At 49.2% G+C, this 24,691-nt stretch overlaps 7 protein-coding genes across 7 annotated transcripts; 5 read left to right on the forward strand and 2 right to left on the reverse strand.

Moving 5' to 3' along the window:
- Positions 1 to 234: 234 nt before the first annotated feature.
- EPUS_00776 (uncharacterized protein) lies at positions 235 to 1,757 on the forward strand (the record flags this gene model as incomplete). Its single annotated transcript, XM_007801556.1, has 2 exons — positions 235 to 938; positions 1,010 to 1,757. 2 exons carry the CDS (start codon positions 235 to 237, stop codon positions 1,755 to 1,757), a joined length of 1,452 nt encoding a protein of 483 aa, XP_007799747.1.
- Positions 1,758 to 2,731: 974 nt separating this feature from the next.
- EPUS_00777 (uncharacterized protein) lies at positions 2,732 to 4,174 on the forward strand (the record flags this gene model as incomplete). The annotated part of the gene is made up of 1 exon (XM_007801557.1): positions 2,732 to 4,174. The coding sequence occupies one exon, from the start codon at positions 2,732 to 2,734 to the stop codon at positions 4,172 to 4,174; it is 1,443 nt and encodes a 480-aa protein (XP_007799748.1).
- A 2,793-nt stretch (positions 4,175 to 6,967) lies between these two features.
- Positions 6,968 to 11,102, reverse strand: EPUS_00778 (uncharacterized protein; the record flags this gene model as incomplete). Its single annotated transcript, XM_007801558.1, has 4 exons — positions 6,968 to 10,086; positions 10,141 to 10,387; positions 10,458 to 10,589; positions 10,689 to 11,102. 4 exons carry the CDS (start codon positions 11,100 to 11,102, stop codon positions 6,968 to 6,970), a joined length of 3,912 nt encoding a protein of 1,303 aa, XP_007799749.1.
- A 2,038-nt stretch (positions 11,103 to 13,140) lies between these two features.
- Positions 13,141 to 14,085, forward strand: EPUS_00779 (uncharacterized protein; the record flags this gene model as incomplete). The annotated part of the gene is made up of 1 exon (XM_007801559.1): positions 13,141 to 14,085. The coding sequence occupies one exon, from the start codon at positions 13,141 to 13,143 to the stop codon at positions 14,083 to 14,085; it is 945 nt and encodes a 314-aa protein (XP_007799750.1).
- Positions 14,086 to 15,766: 1,681 nt separating this feature from the next.
- EPUS_00780 (uncharacterized protein) lies at positions 15,767 to 17,487 on the reverse strand (the record flags this gene model as incomplete). The annotated part of the gene is made up of 2 exons (XM_007801560.1): positions 15,767 to 16,532; positions 16,586 to 17,487. 2 exons carry the CDS (start codon positions 17,485 to 17,487, stop codon positions 15,767 to 15,769), a joined length of 1,668 nt encoding a protein of 555 aa, XP_007799751.1.
- An 874-nt stretch (positions 17,488 to 18,361) lies between these two features.
- Positions 18,362 to 20,314, forward strand: EPUS_00781 (uncharacterized protein; the record flags this gene model as incomplete). The annotated part of the gene is made up of 4 exons (XM_007801561.1): positions 18,362 to 18,453; positions 18,526 to 18,682; positions 18,812 to 19,424; positions 19,491 to 20,314. 4 exons carry the CDS (start codon positions 18,362 to 18,364, stop codon positions 20,312 to 20,314), a joined length of 1,686 nt encoding a protein of 561 aa, XP_007799752.1.
- A 2,393-nt stretch (positions 20,315 to 22,707) lies between these two features.
- On the forward strand, positions 22,708 to 23,874 carry EPUS_00782 (uncharacterized protein; the record flags this gene model as incomplete). The annotated part of the gene is made up of 1 exon (XM_007801562.1): positions 22,708 to 23,874. The coding sequence occupies one exon, from the start codon at positions 22,708 to 22,710 to the stop codon at positions 23,872 to 23,874; it is 1,167 nt and encodes a 388-aa protein (XP_007799753.1).
- Positions 23,875 to 24,691: the final 817 nt, after the last annotated feature.

Consider the following 24,691-nt stretch of genomic DNA (forward strand, 5'->3'; position numbering starts at 1 on the left):
AGTGACGATGCTGGACCCTCAGGTAGACATCCCAGTCCTTCACGCAGGCAAACTGGGCCTTCAAGTTCTAATTTTCGGCCTTTGAATGAAGGCACTGGGCCTTCGAGCGAAGAATCAGGTATGTCGCTCGGTGGCAAAGCTAGCTCCTGCGGAGTCTAAATCATTTCTGTGTGCTGAGCAGACACTCTAGACCTTGATCGCTTCACTGAGGCCATGACCAGTGGCAAGTTCACGATGTTCGATAGGCAGTGGTTTCAGGACAGAACTTTACGCGATCCAGTTTTTCACCAGCAAGTGCTTGATCAGTTGAAAGAATTACCACGAAAACAGAAGAAGGCTCGAGAGCTGAGAAAACACTATGAGAGCATCCCGAGGTATTTAAGGGACCAGGTGGACCCTCATGACAGACCGACGCGGATTGGGGAACAACTAAAGGGCATGAGACACATCAGTGGAGCCCAAGCTAGCAGGAATCCTTCCCAAAACGCTGCTCCTAGCGACAGTGGTCTACCCGAACGAGGACAAGCTTCAGATGGTCCTGCCCGAACTCCATCAAGCCCATTCGCACCCATGGATGTATCCCAAGCCCAACCAGACCCACTCACAGGAAAACATCCAGCACCCCCTCAACCCAGACGAGCAGACCGAGCGGCGCAAGCTAGAGGAGAACAACAGCCAGAGGCATCTGCAAATCAATCAGTGAGATCTGTAGCTGATAGAAAAACCAAATCCGAAAGTATTAAGCTCATCAGGCTAATAGCCACCAACAAGGCAACAAAGGATCAACTCCAGCAGTTCGAAGAAAACGTCGTTATTCTAGGTCCAACGTTTCATCGTCTGATTGATGAAGCCCAGCAAATCTATCAGAGATTCTTGTCAACAGCCGAGGTAGCGCAGTTGCAACTCATGAGAGCGCTTACTGCTCTTCGCCTCTCAAAGTTAGTTCTACAAATTCACTCTCAAATCTAAAAAATCTTTGCATAGTCTTCTATTGCTAACAGTAAGACAGACTCATTGAACGATCAGAAGTAGCTGAAGGAGCCAGAGTGGAGAATGCTCTTGCGGAAGAAGATTTTGCGCACCAATTTTTGGAACTTCGACATAACTCTCCCGAGGACTCCCCTATACAAGTTGATATCGTCGACCGCGTAGCTGACAATACAGCTGATGAAAACGAAGTTCGTGAATTTGCGTCCAGAATGGATCTTGAGAGGGGATTCAAGGAAATGGTCAATGGCCGGCTGCAGCTGTATTTTGCACGATCACGGTATGATCGGTCGATCCAGTTGAGGATTACCATGTTCCGGCTTTCCTTGTTGACAGATTTGATATGGAAGCCCAAGGAGCTTCTCCTGCTCCACTGTGACGCGGTGACGTTGGCCGAGTGCCAAACAGCAAGCATGTCTCGATGGGGTCAAACTCCTGAAGCTGTTGCGGTTGAGGCCGCTTGGCATCCACATGAAGGAGGTGGTCAGGCTGGAAGAAGTCAGGCCCGAGGGGCTGAAGCAGCCGGGACTGGAGGTGCTATAGCTAAGGAAGATATTCCCACCAGGATGGGGAGTGCAGCAAAAAATGTTGCCAGCAGAGGAGCAGCAGGAGGAGCAGCAGGAGGAGCAGCAGCAGAAGGAGCAGCAGCAGCAGGAGAATCAGAAGGACTAGGACAAGGACGAGGCAGAGCCGCAGCCACACCTGGAAGGGCTACAGCCAAAAGGGAAGGCCGAGGTACTTCACCTCGCACTACAAGCAGCTATAGCTGACGCGGCGTCTAAACGTACAGCTTGACCGAGCTCCGAGGACAGAAAACCTGAGCCCCGACTTTCACGCAAGCCTACTCTACACATATTGATGACCAGACACTGCGCAACCAACGAATACTTAGCCCAGACCAATCAAGTGAACATTAAGACCGCTTGAGGCACCTACACACATAGTACGAAATATGCATGCCATCTGACTGCGCCTTTCTCCACACTGCTACCAATATTCCTCCTGCTACCGAGCATTGCCTAGTTCAAAGACCACCAAGTCCTGCAGCAGTCTGGCGCTTGCAAGGGAAAATTCTTATTGTGAATCCTACCGGAATCTGGAATGGAGCAAAACAAGAAACCAATCTCAGATATCAACCTCCCACAGGTGTCCCAAAAGGCCAATTGCTGTTCCAAGGCCTGGTTGGTCGAGAACGAACGTACACCCAGACAACTGAAATTGTACCACCGAGTCTGCCTTCGAAAGATAGGGTAGAAAGCAAGTTGTAACATCTAGTAAGGAGTTGAGAGCGTGGATATAAAATAGGCTGTACGGTACAGCAAAATTTGCCATGAAATCTCTCTAGCAATTAGCCAATCAACCGCGGGCAGATAACAGGGATCAATTGTGAGAAAGACTGGCCAATAGGAATTCATACCGCCTGACACTGAACGAGTCCTGACCTGACCTTAGTCAAACACAACATCGGACGCAGAAATGGTCTTTGTTTGGAAACCACACGCACTAAAACACAGGTGTGACACTTTCCGGCATTTCTCGACGAGCGAGGAACTCCAAGACGGTTAAAAGGGGAATGTTTTAGACAATTGGGAGACATTTACCCTTCAACATACTCCCTATAAAGCGACTCTTACTTGTCTTGGAGTCGTTAGTAAATCTCCAGTATACTACTAGATTTCCTTCTGCTCCGAAGAAGCCCTCCTGTGCAATTCGGATTTAGTGCACGCTCGGCTCGTTGTCAGTCATGTCCGGGAAGAGCAATCGAGGACAAGGAAATGATACACCAAGAGAAAGTTCTTCTACTGGGTTACCTGAGCTTCGCTTACCTGATAGGATTGCACGCCAGAGAGTTAGACAAGCAAGACAAGATCCGGTCGCAGAGGCCCCTTCCGCTGCTCGGGTTAAAAGCCTCTTACCTGAAAGGACTACACTTGAGAGCAGCAGCGGGCAGGCAAGAGAAGTCGGAAGAAACACCTTTCTACCTCCACCTACTGGGCTTCCACCCGTAGGTGGCGCACCCGAAAGCAGCAGGCAAGCGGGAGGAGCTAGAGAAACCCCCTCTGCGAACCCAGCCAGCGAACACTTATCTGCCCGGGGCGCAAACGGAAGCACTGGACAACCGCCAGCAGCCCTTGCAGCCAGAGGAGATGCCGTATCCGGAGGAAGTGCTCGATCGAGCGGGACATGGATCGACGAGTATGCTGAGCTCATTCATCGAGTGGCCAGTAACATAGCCACCCCCGCTGACATGGATTTGTTCAACCATAAGCTACTAAGTCGTGAGCTTGAAATCTACCAAGAGCTTCGGCGGTGGGAAGTGCAATATCGTGAAGGAGGCCAAGTCGAAAAGGCTGACCGCCTACGCGGCTTAGTTGCCCGCGTCGTCCTTCATAGTCGCTCACAACCCTCTGATTTTCTCCCAAAAGAACGAGGCACGGACTATCCTAACCAAACACCACAGAAGCCCGAAGCTAGCAAAGACGAGACAGAGGCAGTGGCATTAGCCCGAGCGATGGCAGAGACGATCGAACGAGTCGCTTACGGCACGGCCTCGAAAGCTCAAAAGAGAGCGTTTGTCTACGACCTCCTGATAAGCGAGGACCTCTTCGAGCGGGTAAGCAGAGTGCAGAACTTGCTTGCACAAGAGGCTACAAAGACCGACCAAGACAAGGCAAAGCGACTGGCGCAGGTACTGCATAGCTGCAACGAGAGGTTGCTTAAGATGCACCAGGATGCTGCTGCTGCCACGGACATGGCTAGTGGTCCAGGATTGCTGGGTAGCAGTCTCTCTGGAGGGGGTGCGGCTGGTGCTTCGAGAGGCAGCGCGGATGCTGATGGGAGTGAACAATTCGAGGAAAATCCGGCAAGAGAAGAAGCCTCAGCCCCAAGACAGACCAGCACACTAAGCAAAAGAGCACAAACATCAGTACCGCTGCAGCCCGGAGCGGCTTCGCAAAGATCAGAAGATGCATTCGTCCGAGAACTGCGCAGACGGGCTTCTATCCGCGAAGCAGCAGACGCCCAAAGGCTCCCAGCGGGGCTTGCAGACACACTTGAGCGGACAAGGCTAAATGACCAACAACAAGGCGCGCGGGAGGGTACGCGGGCCAAGGGCTCGAGAGGACAGCCCAAGGCCTCATGTTCAACAAATCCGAAAAAGGCTAAGAAGGGTAGATGTAAAAAGTAGGTTTCACGCAAAGCGCAAAGCGTAGTAGTCTTGCAGGTGCTCTCCTGGGGTATACCGATACGAACAATACGCGAAGATCCCTGGGTGTTCGAAAGGAAATTTGATTAGTCACAGAGAACGAAACTATGAGAGTTTTAGGGTATTTAGTAGAATGCGCATCAGCTCTTGCAAGCTTGGAAACTCCTTGTCTTGAAGACTCACCTAGAAAGACATGATGGCTGTAAGCATCATTCTTCGGCCTCCCCTGCAGCTTAAGCAAGGAACCGGTAACAATCTCCCTGCGATTGGACGAGGAACAAAGAGCGACAGGCCAGTAGGTCGGCAGGTCAGCAGGTCAGCGGAAAGATGGTAGAAGCGGCGCTATTCATGTTGATTGCTTATTTAGACAAGCCTGCTACAAACGGAGGAGATCTCAAACCCGCCAGCCTGCTGATCTCTTCACTGCTTGTCCTTTGTGAGGTGAATTATTGAACTGCAGAACATGTAAAGACAGGCTCGGTGGCAGCTGGAGGTGTTTGATGGGGGTTGCCAGTTGTCAGAACCTTCCCAAGTTCCCCATCGTTGGGTCTTCACGCTAGTGTTGTACTGTGAAGTTAAGTTGATTCTTGTCAGACAATAGCGGGCTTACCGTCCTCTGAGGGCCGCGGTCCTTTTGGTCCAAAAATTCTGTAACCTTGCATCCGGTCCTTCACTAGCAAGGCCTAGGTTTCTGGCTGCTCCTGTGGTTCGTTATAGGACTGGACCAAGTGGTGATTCTAGCTGCACATAAATATTCAACCTGTCTTTTGAAGATGGGGAACCGCTTCGGCTATCCAGTGTCATCAACCGGAAAGAAACTGTCAGATCGTATGAGCACTCATGCTCATTGGTTGGATTTTATACGCATCACCCCTGTATTTGGCCTGCTTTTGATTGGTCCATTTTCTCCTGCAACTTCGCTTCCAATTTCGCCGTACGGTAAGTTACAGCCAATTCGTACGTATATGGACGCACGCTGCCCCTTAATTAGATGGAACAACCTGCTTTCTACGGACCTCCTGCAGATTGTTACGCAGATACTCAAGAACTATCAATTCCCTGTCAAGAAAGCTTAGTGAAAGGGACTTCAAAATGCTGGTGTCTCGTACCTCTTGCGAACTGGCGCCGGAAATACAACAAGACCCAATGTTTCGTGCCTGGCATCTCAAAGTGCTTTGGCAGCCTACGCGCCAGCCCGGATCTCACCATATATCCCTTTCTCCTCATCAACCTATATCTCTATACGATCACCCCGTCCATTCCGAAAGAACGTCGCCCCTAAATTGGGAGGTCTGTTGGGCCGACGAGAATAGCTTTGCCCTCCTTTAGCGACTTCGAGACAAACTCCTTTCCGGATCTCTTGTCAGAGCTTGCAGCACAAGCAGCATTGGGGCAAACCATCATCATCCTTGCACCTTTTCGGATGCGGCGCTTGATAAATTTCCGTATCACTTTGTGATAAGTCAGGTATGAGGTAGCGGCAATTTGGGTGCGTAACGTGAAATCATGGAAAATATCATTTGGCTGGACGACATGGTGATAGATGTATTGATACCCACATTCCCATACCTCCCTACCTGGCTTATTAATAGTGCATTGCGAATGTCATGAATAGACAGAGAGTCCACGCTACGATGCACGCTGAAAACTGCCTCTTTCCGTAACCTAAGGCGATTATTCATTTACCACTTTCTATCACAGATCTTAAATTTGCTAGCAGCTTTGCAAACTCTACTTCTCTCTCTCCACCCTTTTCAGTAGCGCCATAGCAACGAGCCGAACCGATTTCATAGCACTCTTCACACCCTCGGTTCCTTTCTCATCTCACCCCAGTCCTCTGCATCCAATTTCGCCAAACTCAGCACTGCCTCCGAACGAGCACGATAAATTCATCCCCCCGCGCCGCCCTATGGTAGCAAAAATGCCTCCCTGATCGCTCTCATCAATGAAGTCAAAGGTTTCATCATCTTCGCCGCTAACAACGCGGCAGTAGACACCATCAGTGGGGGCGATCGTATTAACAACCGAGGACGAACCTGAGAAATCACTCTCCGAACCACATCGTCGTCAGCGAAGGTGGCAGCAGCCCTGACTACCGATGGTAAAGTTCCAACAACCTCATTCGCCTCAAACTCCCTCTTCGCAAACTTGGCCAGAATCCTGACAACCGAACTCCCTATCCCAGGCAGAGTCGTGCACGGGATTGACGGTGCACTTAACCGGGAGAGCACTGATGTATTTACTGACCCAGGCCTCGCAATGCAGGGTCCAGTGATCGAGGCTCTCGGTGCCAACACGAACATTTCTGATTTACCCTTTACCAGCTATGTCTCAGAAGTGACGATTTTGTTTGTGTGTTTGTGAACCGTTTGATCGGTGCTGCAAACGGGTCTTTGCATATCCGATTCCGTTACCCAAATGCAAAAGCCTGTGGCCAGCATTTTGTGAGATTGCTCTATACGCACGTTTGCTTGGGGAGAAGATTGATGTCCAAGATGCTCATGAGGACTGACCTTGGACTTGGGTTCGTGGCTTAAACATTGAGCATCTAGGTTGGCTCTTAGATCTTCAAACTCGACGTTCACTGCATCAATGTGGTTGACCTTAGTGGACTAAATAAGAGGACAATCATAATTTCTCTGATAAATCAAGACTATAAGCGACTTTTCATACCAGCAAAGGACTGTGATCACCATTTCCCAACATCTGTCCATCAGCCCTGGCTTTCAAAACGATTCATATCCTGACGTGAACGATATTCCTTGTCAGATTTTTCTATAGATGCTCCTCGGGATTGAGAAGCGCCAGTACCTGTTCCTTCGACCTATCATCCTTCCAGCGGTAACGCTCGGCGTGGTCCAATGGAGTTGCCCCACTCGTATCAAATAAATCGATTCTCACACCTGGGGAGTTCACAAGCAGCTTAACCTTCTCAAGCTGCCCGCTCCCCGCTGCATACGACAATGGTGTGCGCCCGGCCTCGTCGGTCGAATCTATATCCACCACTCCCGTTCCCAACAAAAGCACCATTGCATCTAAAGTTCCGGGATCCAGACTTGCCGCTGCTAAAGAGAGGGCCGTCTGCCCGGCTCGATTTCGTACATCTATCTCAATATCTGGCACATCCAGTAGCACTTTCATATTCTCCAATGATCCACTGACGGCTGCAGACGCCAGTAGCCCACACCCTCTGAGGTCCGTAGAACCTAGATTCGCACCATGCGCGATGAGTGTTTTCAGAATAGAGGGTGCGGTCCGACAGGTGGTACTGCAAGCTCCGTTTAATGGTGATACGCCCCACGCATCGCAGCGCTCCAAATCCAGGTGTAGATGATCCGCGTGCTTGCAAAGTAGCTGCACAACGTCAATTCGGCCGCGTTTGGCTGCGCACCAAAGGACGCTGCTTCCTAGACTGTCTTGTTGATTAACATCGATGCCTTGCGTAGCGAGTAGCTCCGCAAATGTCTGGGAACTAGGAGACTCCAGGGCAGCATGCAATACAGTATATTGATCGTCGTCAGTGGCGTTAGCGCCAGCTGGGTCAAGAGCTAGAAGTTCTCGAAGGATCGCAGCATCCTCCTTTTGGGCAGCCCAGTAGATAGGGCTGCGTTTCTTCTTGTCCACTAGCGTCACGGAAGCATCGTGACGGAGAAGGCATCGCACCATGCCCAAGTTTCCATGACGTATTGTGTGTATGAGAGGCGTCATCCCGAGATTGTCGGCTGCATTGACATCATCGGGACCGACCAATGGATAGTCAAGGAGCTTTCCAAGAATGTTGAAGTGTGCCCCTGAGGCGGCTATAGTTAGGGCATTGGCCCCGGCTTCTCGAACTGACTGAACCCGTAGATGAACGTTTGGTGACCCTAACAGGAGGTCGACTATTTCAGCATGATCCGAGGCTATCGCATAGAACAGTGGAGACCAGCCAGACTGGTCCGGAAGGTTGATATCAAAAAGATCGCTCTTGATCAGCATCTTCAAGCAGCCTATGGATCCACTTATTGCAGCGGTGGCCAGAGCTGAAGAGTCACTGGCATGGTAGATTGACCGGCTAATATGATTTTTCTTTTCAAGGATGAGCTCGAGACAGCTGTCGTGCCCTCTATATGCAGCCCAAAATAGTGCTGTGTGGATAGATAAGCCTTCTAAATCGGCGTCGGAGCAATCAAGAAGCCTGCGGACACTAAGTCGGTGGCCAAAATACGAGGCGATGACTAGTTGATCAACTTCCGGTAATTGTTCCCAGACCGTAATCCCCAGTTCTGTGCAAGTCAACTCCTGGGAATAGCCCAGCCAATTCTTCAGGTAATTAGAGCCAGGGTGACAAATGATGGCGGCAGGGTCGTGTAGCTCAAGTGCATCCTGATCGGCGGTCTCAGAGAGATGGCCACCCCAATACAATGCGGCATAGTCAAAAAATGGATGGATTTTTTGAATGGCCGCTCGCTTGTCCCAGTAGTCATTTTTGTTTCTAGTCACCATGGCGAACCAGAGTGGCAGAAAGTCCGCATCACCGTCCTGGCTATCTTCAGTGGCAGCCATAGGTGATGAGGCCGAGTCTTCAAGTTTGTATGCCGGATCAAACATGTCTTGTCCGAAATCAGTACATGTAAGGTATGTGATACATGCGCGAGCCACACTTCCATGCATTCGTTGAAGGTTAGGTGAACTATCGAGGGTATTTGCCCGCTGATGCGTCGACCACCAATTTCCTGGAGCGTCTTCCAGAATGCTTTCCTTGAGCGAATGATGAATTAGTCTCACGATGGAGGAATCCGCCGATCCCTCTGCGATAACGAAAGGTCGAGCAAGTTCCAGAAGTTTCCTGCGATAACCGAAGGAATGCTCAATCTGAGAAAGACATGCTCGGTCCTCCACAACTGCGCTGGCTGCGGCGCAGGAGAGCTCTCGCAACTGAAGTGGTCGGTGTGCCACTGCCAACACTTCCAGGGTCTTCTCAAGAACCTGTCCAGCCCGCGGCCCGGATCCTGCTCTTTTCACGGCCTGATTGAACAGCTGCGCATAAAGTCCAGCTACACTAGGCGGGATCTTGTCTATGGCCGTCAGCAGAGTCTCTCCGTCATGGAAAGATTCTTCTCGGAGATATTCAAGAACCAACTTGATCCAGATAGCGCATCCTTTAGCGTTCCGAGCGATCTTGTCAACCACGGTTTCTTCTGCTGTTTGGACCATATCGGAAAGGTATTCCGAAGTCAAGTAAGCAGTAATCAAACGATCCTGCTCATATGTAGGTTTGAAATCTAAGTACGAGGTTGACGGTGGCATGGAGTTTTTCAAATTTTTATCCGGACGAGACGAAATAAATACTTTAAACGCGGCGCCGGAGAGTTCGTGGCACAGTCGAGGAAGATCCTGCTGGAAATATCTCTGGCATTCATCAAGAGCGTCCACGACGATAAATACCCATTGTCCGGATGCGCGAATCAGGTCTACCAAAAAATCGCGCAGTCTTTCCGGGCTCTGCGTAGGTTTTTTGGGAGTTGTTTTGGGTTTGGTCTTGTCAAACCAAGTCATGAATCTGCCTTTCAGATCTGGTCTGAAGTCAAGAAGTTGGGATATCAGGCTGCGGTAAATGTTTGACGGATCGTTTCTTTCGCCATCTTCCTTGCAGTAGTAGTGGCAGACAATGGCCTCATTAGAGTCGGCAGATTCAAATTTCTCTCGCAAATGGTCGGTGATGAAACTTGCAATCATTGTTTTCCCACAGCCCATTCCTCCAAACATCATAAAACAGTTGACGGAAGGAGGTGTCAGCCTTTGCCAACGACAGAAATCGGGGTGATATTGGAGCCATCGACAGCTACCTTCGGCCCGTTTATCAAGAATGATATTAATCTCTTTCTCCCGACCATTGTCCAGATGTTCCTCGACTATGAAGGTCAGAGTTGTGTGCCGACGGTTCACTTGATTCAAATCATACTTACTGTATTCCTTGATTTGCTGCTCGCTTATTTTTTGTACATATCTGTCTATCTCAATAACTTTACCAATGGTTTCAATCCCAATGGCCAGAGAGAGCTGGTCTGTGTGAATGGCAAACGATGAGATAACTTCAGGAAAACATTGCTTGAATTCACTCTGACCCAGAGCCCAAACAACATTTGAACTTCTGAGTATTCCTAACGCGGTAAAGTAGAAGTCAATGATGTCGTTGTAGACCCGGACGAGTGCCTAGTTGACTAATATCAGTACACGCATGAAACATTTAAGCTATACCCTAAAAGGGCCAGCGTTTGCGTACTTTGTGGATTGTGTGAAATGAAGGGTGCGTCTCAAGGATATCGTTGCACCTGTTGATGGCTGGGATGCACTCGATGAATAGTCTGATTCGCCCCTCAATGTCTTCAGAAGCGCCGCACAAACCAAGAGAAAGCTAGATGGAGCAACCGGTTCAGTGAGACAAACATACTCATGATCGAAAGAGGATCTGACCATGATGCTTCCATGCCAGAGCCCATGTAGGAGGACTTACCGAGGTCACGGATTTGACAATCCCGAAAGCGGCTGACGCAATAGGATCAAGTCCAGTTACTGAACTCATTGCATCTACACCGATGGAAAGGCCATCGAGGAAAGGTCTCATCTTTCCAAGTCCTCTCCGAAACCAGCTTTCGCTGCGATGTTTCTGATCTGCACGGCTGAGCTCATCGAACAAATCCTCCAGCTCTAGATCCCATCTATCTGCTTCTGGCCTAGCTCTATCCTTCATATAGTCAAAGGCATAGACCGAAGTCAATTCTTCCTGCTTCCGATTATCGAGTTTCGAAAAAGCTTGGCGAAATGCGGACTCCCGAACGTTGATAGAGTATGCAGGACGCCTCTCTAACAGAATTTCTGAAGATGTGCCCGTGCGGAAGTTGGCATCGGACGGCCAGGACTGATCCATGTTAGCTGGAGATTTGGAGGTATCCTGTCGTCTGCTTGTAAGATATCTCATCCTGTATCCAGAGGACGGCTCGCATTTTACCTTCTCATCCCCTTTTCGCAAAATGTCATCTCCAACATCTCCAATATCTCCCGCATATTTCTCATCAATCGAGGTGCCGGCAGAATGCTTCTGCGTTGTCAGTAACCCGATTAGAGACTCAAGCCACCTGGTTTCCAAAGGGCGCGATGCATCCGGTGCAGGACATTTCGTGATGAGGAGAGGTGGTCACCTACGGCTGGCTCTGCCTTTGCGCAGCTGGTGCTCTCGGCCAATCTGAACGTGCTTAGACAAACGACAGGACGGAGTAAGCTGATAGGGGCGAACCTGTTGGTCAAGTGTGTACTACGAGATCCTTGAGGTTCTGGTTTATTCGATCGATGGCAACGTCTGAACAATCGCTTAATTCCATACTGCGAGGATGTCGTCAGCCAAAAAAGGGCTCTCATGCCCTCATTTACGATACCGACTACCTTTTTTGTCTCCTGTTCCTCATGGAGCAGCATTACGTCGAGAATAAAACCCTGATTGGGCAAGCAAGGGAGAAACAATTGTCAGTTGATTGAACGTTTGAAATCGACGGGAACAAAGGACCGGCCTTGAAGGTGCGCTCTGAAGGATGGAGGAACTCGGAAGGGATTGCTGAAAGAACGACGACGGGTGCTGGATCATTAGAGGATGATGGGAGAGAGAAGCGAATGTTCCTGAAGATGAGCCCCTATCCAATTAGATATCTTGACAATCTGTAGCGCCGGGTTAGAGGGTACCTTGGCCAACCAGACTTTGCGACTTTGGGAGGTATGCATATTTTCAAACTCCCAGAAACAAAGAATGGTAGGTGCTTCGTGCTATGTTCAGCAGCAATAGTGCATCTGTAGCTGCTGGATGCACGCAGCTGGTCAAGGAGGCACTTGAGGCTATGCTCCGAAACATCGTAGCGTAATAAGAATGCGTGTCTCACAGCAACGCGTCCCCTCTGCTTGCGAGAAGAAGATTGGTGGAATTACTGGCACGCATGCCTCCTTGGTGAGATATCAAGCCAAAGAGCCACGGGAGTGACTAAAGCATGGAGAGACAGGAACGCGCTCTGGACGCTTCTGAGGGTCTCAGTGCATGATTTAATCATTCAAGCATTGCTGATCCTGTTTTGGAGATAGGATTAACTGGAGTAGCTCAGACAGCTATTATATAGTAAGCGTTGCTTGATTCTGCCCATTCGACCATCTCTGTACTGATTTCGATAAATATTTCGAAACTGGTGGCATGAGAACCTTGGGAGCAACAGAGATATCGGCCCTAAACATTGTGTGATTGGGGGTGTGGTGCGTATTAGTTGGGTACGTTAAGCCTACTTCGGATGACGGATAAAGACATAAATTGGAGGTCGGTGATTCATCCCAGTCCAGCCCATTTCCATCCCACAGTTCCATGAGATTTCAAGACTTGACTACGGAGGCATGCATCAAAAGGTATCGATATATGCTAACTAGGATGAGGAAGATCTAGCCCTTCTTATACTAGCTTATTGTTCGTAGGTGCTAAGAGAAGAACAATACATCTACCACTCCACCAAATGGACAGCGCTTTGAGGTTTCGAACCTAACTGGTAGATGTATTTTCAATAGCAGACGCTAAGGACGTAGAGATGGTCAGGAGGGGGGATGGCTGGAGCTTGACTGACACAGACTTGTGAGCTATGACCTAAAGAGGGCCCTAGGGCTCTCTAAAATAAGGGGTTCTCAGCAGCAGCTCTAGGGCTCCACTCCTATAGCGCATTTCTTACGCGGCGCTCAAGCTCAGGCTCTAATTTTAGCGTTTATTGATGACTTTTGATGCCCGACTCTGTACCTCTGGTACCTATCGTCAACCCCTTTTGTTGTTTCAACACTTTTGGCGCAAGAGCCGAGAAACTCCTTGCTCTCGAATGCCACCTCCATAGCCTCAGCTGTACTAAATGATACGCGATTCGTAAACGCTTCTGGGCTTACAGACTTTAACGATGTCTGGAGTTCCGTTTGGCAAGGTGGAGTACTGGGACGAGCGGTTCACCAGGAATGAGTCCCCGTTTGACTGGCTGCTTCCACCTCAAGCTTTAGATAGACCCATTCTGGAAGCAATGGGGACTCTTCCCACGCATCCCCAGATTCACCACATTGGTTGTGGGACATCATCTGTTTCTCTCCACCTTCGGAAACTCGTGGAAAATCCGCAACAAATCCACAACACCGATTTCTCTAAAGTCGCCGTCGAGATTGGCGAGAAATGGGAGCGGCAGGTTTTCAATGAAGCTGAAGGCTCCAAATCAGGGAATGGAACAACACCGAAGCCAATCAACACCTCACTAAGCGGAAGTCTTGCGGATGGTACAGCACCCGAAGCTCAAAGACGGCAGGACGACGGAGTCCCTCATGAGCAGCCTCCGCGCCGCATGTGTTGGAGCGCGCTCGACCTCCTTTCGTTGGACCAGATCCTCTTGCTTCCCCGACGCTACGACATCACTATCGATAAATCCACCAGTGACTCCATATCCTGCGCTGAGGACCCCACCATCGTCCTCCCCTATCCTCTCCGAGCCACAGACTCCAAGCGAGCATACCCACCCCTGCCTCCCCATTTCCGTTCAAAAGTTCACCCTCTTCACCTTCTAGCCGTACACTTGGCGTATCTCACCTCCCCTGGAGGCCGTTGGATTGCATTAAGCTACTCAGGCTCTCGGTTTCCATACTGGCCGCCCTACCCGAGCTCCGTCGATGAAGGACTATTGCAGCAAGAGATTGTTGATGGAGGATTCGTGCACCCGGGACGTTTGTGGCGACTAGAGTCGCAAGAGATGCTTCAGGCCCCGCAGAGCGAGACGGATGGGGACCACGTAGTTCATAGGCCCGAAATCGTGAATTATTTGTACGTGATGACAAGGACCAATGTGGCAATAGAGAGAACATAATAATGGCGCTGTTTACGGATGCAAGTCTGTTTGCATCAAAAGTACCAGTTTCGGGTGCGAAAGGAGAAGTTGTCCTTTAACTCATGCATACGACATCAAGAATGATGCTTTGAATCTAGGTATCCCCTATCATCACCTGATGACGGCCTGGGGGATCTACTTGAGATGGACTATGAAAGCGAACAAGTGCGACTGGTGATAGCTCGCTTAGCATAGGGTCGTGGATATAAGTGTATAATTAAAAAGAAGGTACCATCAGCTTTGATGTATTCGTGGTTCGTTAATTAATACTGTTAAGTAGACATCGGCTCTCCGATTATAGTTCCCAAATAGCCACAAGGGTATGTGGCCAGCATTCGGAGGGTTGCCCATATGTGCTTGCTGGTCCGTGAGCATGATATATGTCCAAGGGGCTCATGATAGCTAGCTTGGGGTTTGAGTTCATGACCACAGACTCGAGCGGCAGCTGATTGGCTCTCAGATCTCGGGCTTCAATGTTCAATATACCAAGGTCATTCTATCTCTGAACTAAGTAGGAGGACAATCGTTGTTTCACCCTCTATTTACAGCTGGACGCTGGGTGCAATATCAACCACGTTTACAAAGGCACGGGCCGAGAATTGGATTCATGAACTATGAGGCTTCGAGGGTTGCTGACGACTTCTCACATCAGCAAAGGACCGAAATCACCATTTTCCAAATTTGTAAGATTTTCATCGCCCATGATGTGCACTACGAGACCACGACCATGGAGGCCTAATGGGTGTTAGTATCTCACTCGTGATTTGCTTCGCAGAGGATGTCTTACGGCCATTACCCCACATACCAGAAAATTTCTCATCCCATCTTCTTTCCCTGATGTTTAGGCTCTTGGTAATGGCGAACAACATGCAGTTTTGCGCACATGAAAAGGCGGTAAGCCCTAACAAAAGACTCATCTTTCCTGACAGTCCACATAGGTTGGAGTTAATGCGTGACTGATATTGTGATGGTATGAAATGCGGAACGTAGGATCCTCCCCTACCACACAAAGTATCATATTCGCCATCAAGATCCAGAACGCTGTGTTGTGAGTTTATTTCCGTAAAGCATAAATGCCGCCAACCCCATGCTTCACCAGCAGCTTCCCTCTCGATGGCTGAGATATTGACAGTCCGACAGTCTGCCGGATGAAAGAGGAAGCCCTTCGTATCCCCGTCATAGAAGATAGAGGTAGAATAAGCGTGGCATGCAGGCGCAGGATTATATCCCACCGCCGACACGCCCTTGGCAGTCCAGCGATACCAACCGGTTGACGAAAAGGTTCTAAGGTCGCAACATTCGGTAGGCGGCTTGTAGGAACCATTGGCGAAACACTGTGGAGGTGCTCCTGGCTTCAGTTCTATATGTGGACCGGATGTCACGTGATATATAGCGCTGCAACAAACGCTACTGGATTCTGCGCGTCTTCGATGAATTTGCTGGTTATCAAACGGTGGCGTATTGTGCGACGTTTTGAATGCGTTTTATCACAGATTTGTTACGCGTTTCGCCTCGAATTAACATGTATTTTTAGTATTGACGTTTCGCGCTATTTCGCATGGATTGGCAGTTTGATATAGCAATTTGGTATGTATAAATAGGCTCTCCTTGCGCGGTCAATTAGATAGAACAACTTGCTATTCAGATTCTATTCTCCTGATTAGTCAGCAACGTTCGACACTATAGTATCGATCTTAAACTGGAAGCTCACACTCTCGACGGAATGGCGCCCCGCGATTGTATAGGGAAAATGCTCCTCAAGCTTATTATTGCCCTCCCCTACGAGCGGCGTCAACGTGGAAGAATGGTACTCCAAATCCGAGTTGAATACCTCCCAGAAGGCAATTTTGGAGTCGGCTTCCGGCCGTGCAGTGCTTTGTAAGTTTTCAAAATCGGCAGAGGTCTGTTTGTGAGCATATTCACTCCCAGCATTAGAAAAATGGAGACTGTCAAGGGAAGAGGCTCCGTCGCCATGACTCCCATTACCAAATTCCAGTCTCGGGGCTTGGTTGGATATGGAGCCACCGTCCACATCTCCGGTCTCTTCCGCAACCTTGCTGGGTAAGACGAACAAAGCAATATCCTCCATGTGCATGGCGAGGTGTTCCCATAGCTGTAGTAGGTACATCTTTTGGCCACAAAGGAGGCAAGTTGACTGCTCGTTATCATCGATAGGCCGATCGCACATATCAAGGATGGTAGGTAGTTGAGACTCGGAGAACGAGCCCTCATGATGCGCCCTGAGATGTGCTACCATCATTTCCTGTGTTGGATACTTCACATGGCAGTTGCCGCAGAGAAATTGGCGCCGATGCATCTGCATTTCGTGATACAACCAGTCGTGACGGGTAACATACAGCTTTTCAGGTGTTTGGCATGTTGGGTAGGTGCAGATGTACGGCCTGAGATCTCGGAAGACGTGGCGCCTAGAACACTTTGTTACCGCGGTGGAACAGGGAAGATCCGATACAAGACTTACTTCCACGCTTGTCTGTCCTCCATGTCGTGGCTCTTGAGGTCCATGCCACAATAGGGGCAATGGAAAGATGAGGTGTCATTCGCTGGAACCGGCATGTCAGGTACGCGATTTGATCGCCCGTTGGCCGCAGCTGATTGCGCGTACACTGTACGGGTCCGCCCGGACTGTGTTTTTGTCTCATACACGGCCGACCTCGCAGCCGTAGAGAAACTCTGCTTCGAAAAAGACGACCTTGTGTCTTTGCTCTGCTTCAGTTCAGTTTGGTTGGATCTTTTGATAGTGGAAACTTGGCTTTGCGACTCGCTGCCTTGCTTCACCTCCAGTACGGGAGTTTCTGCCATTGAGACACTTGAACCCTCTTTCATCAGGACATCTGAGTGCTCGGCCCAATACTGAAGCTGCTCACGACGCCTGTTGTTTGCCTTTGCGAGCCTGTGACAGAGGACCGTAACATCTTCACCAAGCTCGGAGTTGACAGCTCTGCGAGCCTGAATACAATCCAAAGATGCGGGCTTTTCATCCTCGTGTGACACATTAATAGCGCTTTTACTAAGCCCATGCCATTGTCGTACCTTTTCGAAGACGTGCTCGCTATCATATCTGCCCAAACGGAAGATTAATGGGGACTCATCCCTCAGGAGTTCCGCTCTAGCTTTCGACTTCACGGAGCGAAGATACCTGCCTGTAAAGGTAGGACGGCGAAGAAGAGATGATAGATAGAACAGTGACTGAATCTGCTCAAATTTCTGTTGCACTAGCCAAGCGATCTTCGAGATTTTAGGACGTCCATGGTGTCCTTCCTCAGTATCGCAATCCGAATCGCTGCCCATGCTGCTATTGGAGATTAGGTCATACTCACTTGTTCCATCGTATCCTCTCTCCGCGATAGGGATTGCTGTCATTGAGTCAGCAGTGGAGAGATGGCAATTTCTTATGCAGAACTACCTGCCTTGATCGAGACACCAGCAAAGACGATGAAGAATACTTCGGACGGTACTTTGCAGTTCAAAACAGTTTCTCAGCGTGTCATCTAAAGAACCGCGAGCTCCTGATGTAAGGGTGGCTTTCGTCTGGTAGCCCCAAGTCTTGACTCTTCCAAATTCTTCTAGAGTTCGGTTCACATCAACCTGTTCTAGACGCACCACCCCACAGTTCTCTGCGTTAAGAGCAAGAAGAAGTTTCCTGTAAGATACAAGGCAGTCTGCGAAGATTTCATAAAGGGACTGTTCCGACGAAATGGGTGACGTCTCAGCCATCGCAAGAAAACGTAGCCAAAGTTGAACCTGGCTTGCAGGATAGCTTCACTGACGTAAGGGTACTGCTCTCAAGTTGAAACGGCCTCTAAATGCTATTGTCCAGTTGACAGTAACTTTGTCCGAATTGATCAGCCTTAAGTCAAGGAGTTCATGCTATGGTTCGACTGGTAATCGGCACATCAGTTCCAATTGTGGATTTGACGTGACCTGACTAAAGCAATTAAATCTTTCTGTAGAGCTTGGTGAACAGACATGAAACTAACCATGGAGGAAAGCAGTTCTTGGATAGCGGAACCAAAGCGCTGAGAAGCTGATAAAGGGTTTTGAAGGGTGGTAGGTTTACTCCTTCACTAGGCACAATAAGGCTGTTTGCCCTATACATATTTACTAGCAGATTCCGTGGTGAACAAGGCTATTTTGTTGGCTTTTCCCAGCCTCGTCAAGAGCTTCGTCTGGCGGAAACTTCGTTCTGATTCCAAGAAAAATCTTCTTATACTGTCAGGCACAGAGCATCGAGACCATGGCCGAAGTTGCTGGTGTCGTGTTAGGAGGGATTCCGATCGCCCTACTAGCACTTGAGAAATACCATGGCCCGGTGAAGACTTACTGGAAGTATGATACAACATTGTCAACCCTCCGGAATAACATATTTGTATAACAACAGCAGCTTCGTGTCACTCTTAGCTTGATTGGACTCGAACAAGCAAGCATAGATGAAGTACGAGAACGTCTCGAAGAAAAGTATCCCCATCAGCAGGAAGAATTCCTATCAATTATCGGAGCTATGGACAAAATCACCAGTAGCCTTCTGCACAAATTGGAAGTTGATATCAATGGCAAAGTATGATACTTATTTCAAACTGACGCTAAGTAATTTCTCCACGGTTCAAAATGACGCCTTATCTCACTTGCCGCTTCCATGTGTCCAAGTTGATTCAAGACTTGGAATGGTATCTGACTTTTTGTGCAGCCATTGTGGACAGACGAAGCTCCGGGTCGAGTTCAATGGGAGTGGCGTCGCATAAAACGCAGCTTTAATGTCAAAGAACGCAAGGCTCTCATTGACGAACTGCAATACTGGAACACAGCATTAAAAAACTGCTTTGAGAAGCCGGAAGTGCCAGCCCAAGATGAGGACACCAAAGTCCAAGAATTGCAAGCTTCTTTCAACCCTAAATACTGTCACTCAATCCGTGTCAATGTCCAAGCCATCCATGGAGCTCTCAAAGAAAGCTGGAACTGCCCCTGCCAATGCTCCCATCATGCTACTATTGGTCTAGACTGGCAGTCCGTAGAGCCAAATCTTAACTCAGTGTTTGACATTGCTCTTTCTTTCCGCGATAGTCCTATTCAAGAAGCTAGTGCTGAGCATAGCTGGCGAAAATTTCAGGTGAAGATAGCAAGCACGGATTCGAGAAACATCGTTCCTGTCACGCTTCCGGTCCCGTCTCAACAATCGCCCGAAGCAACACCACGAACGCCGTCACCGATTTCTAGGATGAGCAAAGCCTGGCATTCTCTCTGGCAACAACAGAATGAGCCGAACTCCATCAAGATTCCAGTTGCGTCTTGTGTTGATACTGGTAGGTCAATTCTAGCCTTTCTGATTATAGTCGGGCGTGGCTAATTGAACTGTTGCATTGAAATAGCTGAATCCGGCATTCTATATCAGCACTCGACGAATGACAAGATCTCTTGTCTTTGTGCTGAGGTCCGAAAACCTTCCAAATCATCTGCGGCCTTGGGGGTTTTGCCAGACCCAGACCAACAGGAGGAAAGAAAGTTTTGTCTCAGTCACGCATCTGACACTAAGCCGCACATTTTAAGACCCATGCCACTGAAGTCGCTTTTGCCAGAGCAGCAATCGAACCCAGAGTATCAACTTCCGCCGCATCTAGCTCTGTCGGCAAAACAGCGATATGGTTTCGCTGCTGCCGTAGCATGGGCAGTTCTCCATCTCAGCTGTACACCGTGGCTATGCGACACTTGGGATAGAGAGCAAATCAAAGTTTTTCTTGAGAGCACCGCCGCTAGCCCGGTTACAGTTTCTCGAACTCCGTGCATTTCTTACCTGTTTGAGACGCCCGTCACAGCGTCACATCTGGATACAGCCGGTCGCTTCAACAGCCATCACATTCGAAATAAGACACTCTTTTCTCTTGGAATTCTTCTGATTGAACTTTGCCTCAACAAATCATTTGAAGAGTTTCGACCCCCAAACCCTGCAGGAAGTACAACGACCAGTATACCCGATGATTTCAGAATCGCGGAGAGCAAGATAGACGAGGTTTACAATCAGGCAGGAGATTCATATGGCTACGCCGTCCAGCGTTGCCTCAGGTGCGAGTTTCCGGGACGTGATGTTACCAAGAGTCTTGACTTCTCAACGTTCAGACGGCATTTTTACAATAATTTTGTCGCTCCGTTGCAAGCAACATATCTCAGGTATCCGGCATCATGTGCTGTAGTATAAATTTTGAGATCTCTGCTTTTGGAGCCGAGCCCACATGGAACAGAGTTGATGGAAGCTCTAGCTTCACAACCTCCGAAGATCTTTACCCACAACATTCAATACTTAAGGAAGCTCGCTAATCAATAGACGAGTACTGACAAGTGAAGAAATTGAATTGCCGACGTGGATATGGGAGACAACCTCAACTGCTTCGCAGCCCTCGCTTCCTAAAATTCGGTCTCTCTATACTTTATTATGTGCTGCTCTTCAAAAAAAGGCAGCCTGCAAACAGGAAACCCCAGTCATCTAACAAGCAGCGACTCCGCATGTCAATCTGCTGGTCCACCCAACTTATCTGTGTTTAGGCACTCTCTGCGCGGCGCTGCTCCCCTGGAGAACTGAGCTCACAGCGGGATAGCGCTGAATGCGTCGTTGTAGCCGGCGTAATCATCTCTTCTCTTGATCTGAGTAGCATCCGTAGCCGCCCCTCACCCAGCGCAGGGTTTGCGAAGTCAGGAAGGGACTTCTCAGTCATGAAAGCAGGAGGCAGTTACGAAGTACAGTGTATGCATCTTCAACCTCATGTATGTACAGGCGAAGGAGGTCTGCTTGATACTGTAGTGTCCCAGCACTAATTTCATGACGGGTCTTGAAACTGAGAACTCACGTTCCGAAGGGAGAAATGACATCTCTCTCTGAGTGGGCGGATAACAACAGAGTAACTAGCCGTACCTTGTGCGCTTTTCTGTCTCTTTCAATTACACAACGGTTTAGGTGCTAGTAGTAGTACGAATCTGGGTAGTCAACTGGTTAGAACTTTTCTGCCTGAAAATTCTCACGGTATCTCTCCCTCTGCCGGCGGAGGTGATTATCTTAACAATGAACATTTGTTCCCTGCGAAGGGAGACTCTCCGCCAAGCGCGTTCCTAAGTAGAAGATCTAGATCTATTCGAAAACTCGCTGTAACAAAAGACCTTTAACGGCTGAAACCTGACTCGAAATAGCCTACCGTTCTACCTACCTGTTTCAAGACAGACGAGCGGACGCTATTGACCGGAGACTTAGGGATCCCTCATTAGGCAGGTGCCCGAACAAGCTCCGGTACCGTGGAGCTAACGGCCAACTTGGTATTCCTCGGTGGGGTAGACCAACACCTACCTATGAAACATAGCCTGAATTTGTAGTAACTGGTTTCTACACAGTATGTACGTAGAGATACGAGCTTGCTGCAAGCGAACTCGTGAAGTGGCTGTTACCACACAGTAGGTACAGATGCTGGCACTGTCAGATGTCGCTGTCACATTTGGTGTAACTACCAAGTATGAAATCCGCTTGGGGCCTGCCCCCTGGAACTCTCGGCCCGAAGGCCCGGGGGCCCGGAGGCCCGGCGGCGCTGGTGGGTTGTGTCACATCAACTACTAGTCAGCGTCCTTGGTGCACAAGGACCAATGACCACAATTTTTTACTTCCTGTTTATTGTTGAATACGCACATCACAAAAAACATTGTTGTGCACTCTCTGTTTGAGCAGAACGATGAAAGATTGGATTGTTTCATCTAATTTATACAACGCCGCATCTTTATACTGAAAATGCCACGAATGGCAGAAAGAGATCTAGCACACAAGCACGCCCACTAAAACTGGCTGAGAAGTATGCCCAGTATGCACAATATTACTTGAAGGCTTGGTAGAATGTCAGGAATTGGAGTTCTTAGTGGTTGTGCTGGGTAGTGTGGTCTACCGCTCTATTCCTTTAACACGCCCCTCTTGAGTTGAATCTGCGAAAGAGAAGGCATAGAAACTATTCTTTGCGTGGAACGTGAGTTGCTGACATGTGCAAACGTTATCCGTACCTTCGATCCCGGCAGTACCAAGGGATTGGTCCGGTGGTCGTCGATCGGAGGGTTGGATTCTTTGTCACATGGCGGTTATACTTGTACCAATCAATCAATCAATTAATCAGCTCATCCATGACATTCTTGCAAGCCCTCCGGCCCATTCTCCAGGTACTGTGAGAGGATTCTAGCTCTGTAACTGTTCCTAAGGGTGTAAAACTTCCAGGTTAGCTAGCAAATCCAGGGTGAAAAAGGGCTAATCGCTTACCTATCCATACTTGCACGTCTGCAATATAACTACCTACTACTAATAGCCCGGAGCTGAGGCGTACTGCCTTACTGCCAAGAAATTCTCTGCCCGCCCTTCAATTTGTCGTTGGGATTTCCTCCCCTTCCGAGTGCCGAGCTGGCTCTCCCAAGCCCACTGACTTCGACTTGCAACCTTTTAAGGAGTGTGTACATGGTTGGTCCATCGCTAATGCACAGATATTCTATCAAAACTACACAAGACACTTTATCTCGAGTCAAAGCTAGAGAGTGCAACCATGTCGAAAGTAAGGCGGTAGTCTAACCAGTACCATGACACGCGTCCTGTCTACATTTCCCACCAGAACCTCCCTCCTCAGAATCGCGAATGCTCGTCAAAGATGCTATGCTACTGCAGCCGAGTCGAGTCTACGGACCGCTCTTTTCTTTCCCGGCCATGGCGTCCAACGCGTGGGCATGACCAGGGCATGGCTCGAAGCATACCCGTCCACCGTCCGCCCATTTCTCGAAGAGACCGATGAAATACTGAGTTACCCGTTGTCAAAGGTCATTGCCGATGGCCCAGTCAACAAGCTTAATGAAACTGAAAATGCTCAGCCGGGAATCATGGCCACTTCGATCATGATATTGCGCGTGCTGGAAAAGGAGTACGGCCTCAGAACAGACGAGAAGATTGATGTCACACTGGGACACAGCTTGGGCGAATATGCAGCTTTGGTTGTGGCTGGCTATTTGGAATATCCTTTCGCTCTACGGATGGTGCGCCGTCGGGCTGAAATCATGGCTGAATGTACTCGGCAGGCAGCACAAGAGTCCGGCAGCACCTACGGCATGATGGCACTTGTCTGTGAACCAGAACGCCTGGAATCTCTCATTGCAACCATTCACCAGTTTCTCCAACCTGGGGCGGGCTCGAAAGTTGACTCACACGAGGTGCCAGCAATTGATCAGGTGCTCATTGCAAACATCAACTCGAAGAATCAAATTGTGCTTAGCGGCAGCTTCGAACGTATCAAGCAACTACTTGTCCAGATCCGGGAATTTGGTGGTCATGATCCTCGTGCCGTCGAGATTAAGAGCAACAGTCCTTTCCACAGCCCTATCATGATCCCCGCTATGGCGTACATGAGAAAGATTTTACGTGATGGTCCGGTCAAGTTCCCAGCAAACATGCCATGTATATCAAATGTATCTGGTCTACCTTTCAGGTCCAAGGACGATCTCAAGGATCTGCTCTCTCGACAAGCGGTAGAGACAGTCAGATGGTGGGACAGCATCAAATACCTAGATCAAACTGCGAAAGTTAAACGTTGGCTCGGTGTTGGACCCGGCAAGGTCGGCAGAAATCTTGTGGGCAAGGAGGTTGGCCGTAGCTTCGCCAAGGGAGGTGGTGTGTGGGCTATTTCCGATCCTCGAGAAGTGGAACCAACTCTCCGTGCTTTGGAAGAAACCGAGGCGGAAGATATCTCATCATTCTGACAGCTTGAGAAGAATTGAGCATCTTCAATCTGTGGAGACAACCAGGCTATAAATATCGCTGGACATTCGAAGGAAGAAGTAGAGTCGATTTGAAAGTCTCTGACCGGTACTATAGCCGCCGCCACTATCTCCGGGACGATTAGCTGAGTGTACACCATGAGGACATCAGCTGCGGACGCACCTACATACTTACTACATACTCGAACGAAAATCGTGGTCCTCGAGAAGTCGCGTCGAGACGCAGGATCTCTTTAACGACCTTCCATTAGAGGTCACGACATGCGCCTGGAGGTTCGATCCTTCTCTCGGCTTAAGTACATTGGCAGGCCGGTCTGGCGGTCAGTAGGATGGAATTCGTCAAGCAAGTGTAGAATGAACCATACCAGAGAGCAGCCTAGAAGTTATCACCATTTGCTATCTCACGATCGATCTGAACGTCGCACTCATGTACGCGATATGGAGATAACGAGAGTTGTGTGCGTTAAACAAGCGTCAGGGGTGCCTGCGAGAGGAACTCATCAAGAGATCTGTTCACCTCACTTGAAGAGTGGATGAAACTCTTAAGACTTTGTTACCATTACAATGATACGTTATTATTTAATGAAGGTTGGGGAGAATCCAAGAAGCTTACTATCTGCATTTGCGGGCTTATCACAGAGCTTGAATAACTTTACCTACGTTCAGGTGTATTGCTCTACAGTGAATGGAACAGCATGACTTGAGGGGCGGGTAAGGTTGATTAATGGCTGTCTTAACGTTGCTTCCCAGCTGCCCAGTCAGGATCCTAAGACGGCCACCCAATCCACCAAAAGGCTGC

This window comes from Endocarpon pusillum, assembly GCF_000464535.1.
Source record: "Endocarpon pusillum Z07020 unplaced genomic scaffold scaffold1300, whole genome shotgun sequence".
NCBI classification, from domain to species: domain Eukaryota; kingdom Fungi; phylum Ascomycota; class Eurotiomycetes; order Verrucariales; family Verrucariaceae; genus Endocarpon; species Endocarpon pusillum.